This window comes from Phytophthora parasitica (assembly GCF_000247585.1).
Source record: "Phytophthora parasitica INRA-310 unplaced genomic scaffold supercont2.1, whole genome shotgun sequence".
NCBI lineage: Eukaryota > Oomycota > Peronosporomycetes > Peronosporales > Peronosporaceae > Phytophthora > Phytophthora nicotianae.
This window is the reverse complement of record NW_008634126.1, coordinates 4,621,183-4,623,980: the sequence shown is the minus strand read 5'-3', so window position 1 is coordinate 4,623,980 and position 2,798 is coordinate 4,621,183. Positions and strand designations below refer to the sequence as shown.

At 46.1% G+C, this 2,798-nt stretch overlaps 2 protein-coding genes across 2 annotated transcripts; both read left to right on the top strand.

The window, feature by feature from the left end:
- Positions 1 to 490: 490 nt before the first annotated feature.
- PPTG_01194 (hypothetical protein) lies at positions 491 to 1,099 on the top strand (the record flags this gene model as incomplete). The annotated part of the gene is made up of 1 exon (XM_008892807.1): positions 491 to 1,099. One exon carries the CDS (start codon positions 491 to 493, stop codon positions 1,097 to 1,099), a length of 609 nt encoding a protein of 202 aa, XP_008891055.1.
- Positions 1,100 to 1,261: 162 nt separating this feature from the next.
- PPTG_01193 (hypothetical protein) lies at positions 1,262 to 1,888 on the top strand (the record flags this gene model as incomplete). Its single annotated transcript, XM_008892806.1, has 1 exon — positions 1,262 to 1,888. The coding sequence occupies one exon, from the start codon at positions 1,262 to 1,264 to the stop codon at positions 1,886 to 1,888; it is 627 nt and encodes a 208-aa protein (XP_008891054.1).
- Positions 1,889 to 2,798: the final 910 nt, after the last annotated feature.

Below are 2,798 nucleotides of genomic sequence, written 5' to 3'. Positions count from 1 at the left end.
CCGGTATGCACCGACGTCTCGACCTTCAACGCGTCTACCTGACGCTCAGCCTGGGTTAAGTGAGAGCGAAGCTCATGATTCGCCTCTACCTACTCTCGACCCTGTTGTTCCATACCAAATTCAGATTCCGGATGAAGGGGCCGCATTGAGCGCTGCGTTGCCTTCGTTAGCGGCTACACCAAGCTCGGAGGCAGCAGCACCAAGCTTAGCATCAACTCCGAACGTCCTCGTCACGGTGTTGGGCACTGCCACGGACAGTGAGAGCAACTCGGCTTCATTGCTATCTACTGTACCACGTACAGCAACCTCAGCCTCATCTACGGCAACGACAAGGCCGCGCTCGGCCGAGAGAGAAGGTAGAACGAAGATATATTGTATGTGATACGAGTACACACGAGCAAACGCTACTGGTGTGAAGATAACCTACAGGCGCAGCTATTATCGGAAGCCAAAGCTTTGCCCAGCGCAACTGGTGTTTTATGCGGAGACGATGACCTACGATTTTGCCAACATGATTCATCATACATGCCGAAACGACTTTGCAAGTGGCCGTGCTGCAGCCGTAAGTGATAAATCCGTTTGCCTTGACCTGACAGATGAAATGAAGAGCTTCGTGGACGAACTAGTGGACACAACAGACGAGTCGCCTACCAAGATTTGGGAGCTTACATACCGAAAATTTTACGAGAACTCTGTGGGCGTTATCCGTGGTCTTAATAAAAAGCAGATTGTTACACGAATTAACAATGGCCGCGCTGCTCAGAACGGCAAGGACCTATTTTCTATGATCGAGTCGCCAAGTATGGCCAAAGTGAAGAACGAGGAGCTGGGTTTTCTCCAGTTAAACTGTACATGGCTAGATGACACAAAGATCAAGCAAGAAAAGTCGGAGATTGACCGACTGATTGGGTGGGCCCACCCCGAACCACGGAATCTCCTTCGCTACGAAGGCGAAGACTTGTTTGTTGATGGCACATTTCGTAGTGCACCAAAGGGATATCACCAAGTTGTCACGTTGATGATGTACGGCCCGCTGACCGAGTTGTTCGTTCCGCTATTTTTCACTTTGACGACCTCTAAAACCCAGAACTCCTACTAAAAATTCTTTTACTGTGTCAAATTTGCAGTTGGAAAAAAGCCCAGTCCCAATGATATAGTGAGCGACTTCGAAGCTGCCATCATATTTGCTATCCGAGAACATTTCCCAAAGACAAAGATCATTGTATGTTTGTTCCATTTTAAGCAGGCATGCAGAAGGAAAATGAAGGCTTACCGGTTGCCTGACGATGAAGCCGAAATTGCAATGGCCTTTGGAGTTCTAGACATGCTAACAGTGGTAAATCCGGATAAGATCAGCGTACGAGGGGTGGCGTGGGTCAAGGCCAAAATTAAACAGCGCTGTGGAGCTAAAGGCGTGCCTTACTCTCGTGAAAAGTGGCGTCAGTTCTGGCAGAACTTTGAGAGGACATGGCTCGAGCAATATCCTCCTGAGTTATGGAATATTTTCAATGTCGAGAGGAAAATAGTCAATCAAACCAATAACCCACTCGAGCGATTTCATCGGGAGGTTAATGCTCGTCTCAAGCGGCAGCCATCGCTCAAACGGTTCGTCAAAACAATTGAGGAAATTGCACAGCACTATGTTATTCTCCGCAGAGGAATCATTTCCGGTGTTGCACAAGCACCAGCGAGATCTACAATGCGGTTTCCAAGAGCCGCAAAACTACCGGAGATTGATGATATTGAAGAATCAGACAGTGAAAATGAAGACGCTGCTGGAGCTGACTCCAATAACAGCGACCACATTGAGGCTGCGTTATCATCTGACGAAGACCTGGAGCTTCTGTACGACACCTCGTTCGAGAATGAGGAGGCGACTGACAACTAAAAAGGCTCTTTTAGCATTCTTGACGCACTCAGTTGGCTGAATGCCGCTTCGAATGACATTTCCATACTGCCGGACCAATTCGCTTAATACACTTCTACTTTCTTTTCTACCTAAGATCGAAGATTGCATCAAATATCGTGTGCGTGAACATGATTGTTTGGTCACGGGAACTAATTGATTATTTTACCCGTGACCAAAATCGTTTCTGACCTGTAATAAAGGCTATCAAACTCATGCTTTTCACTACTTGTTAGAGCTTCCACTACAGTAATACGCTAATTTGTAGCCGAGTGGCTCAAACTTCAGTGTGATCATCGACTTCCAGTGATAGATTCACATCTCAGGAGAGCTGGAACATATTTGATTGGTAGCATCCAATTCCTTTCCTTTTAGTCCTTGGTGCATCCTTCCGTTGCGTTGGACCCGCAAAGTACAGATCTCAACACTTTCAGATAAGAAACTCACAACTGAAATGGTAGAGCGAGTAACAACAGCAATAGATATGCCAACTACACAGAACTTGTTGGTGATGTCGCCGGCACAATTCTACTCTTCATTAGCATGTTCCACTTTCTTCTTGACAATGGCGATTGTATGATCTACGTAGACTATCTCTGGTTTCGCTATTTTTACTCAAAGTCTTGAATGGAAGTTCGATTGCAGGAAATATCTAAGCCATGCCCAATTAATTGAATTTGCTCACAAGCCTAGCAGGGCCCCACTTCTGTACGTAGATTGAAGCCGACAAAAACGTGAGCTGTTCGTTTGGCTTGGCAAAGGATTCTTATTCCTGAACATCAACTATTGGTAAAATTATAAGTCATTTAGTAATCAGATATCCTTGCTTGTGTACCAGGGCTCACTATTGTCTCAAACATAGCTAAAGCGCCTCAATGTGTAACGGGGTACA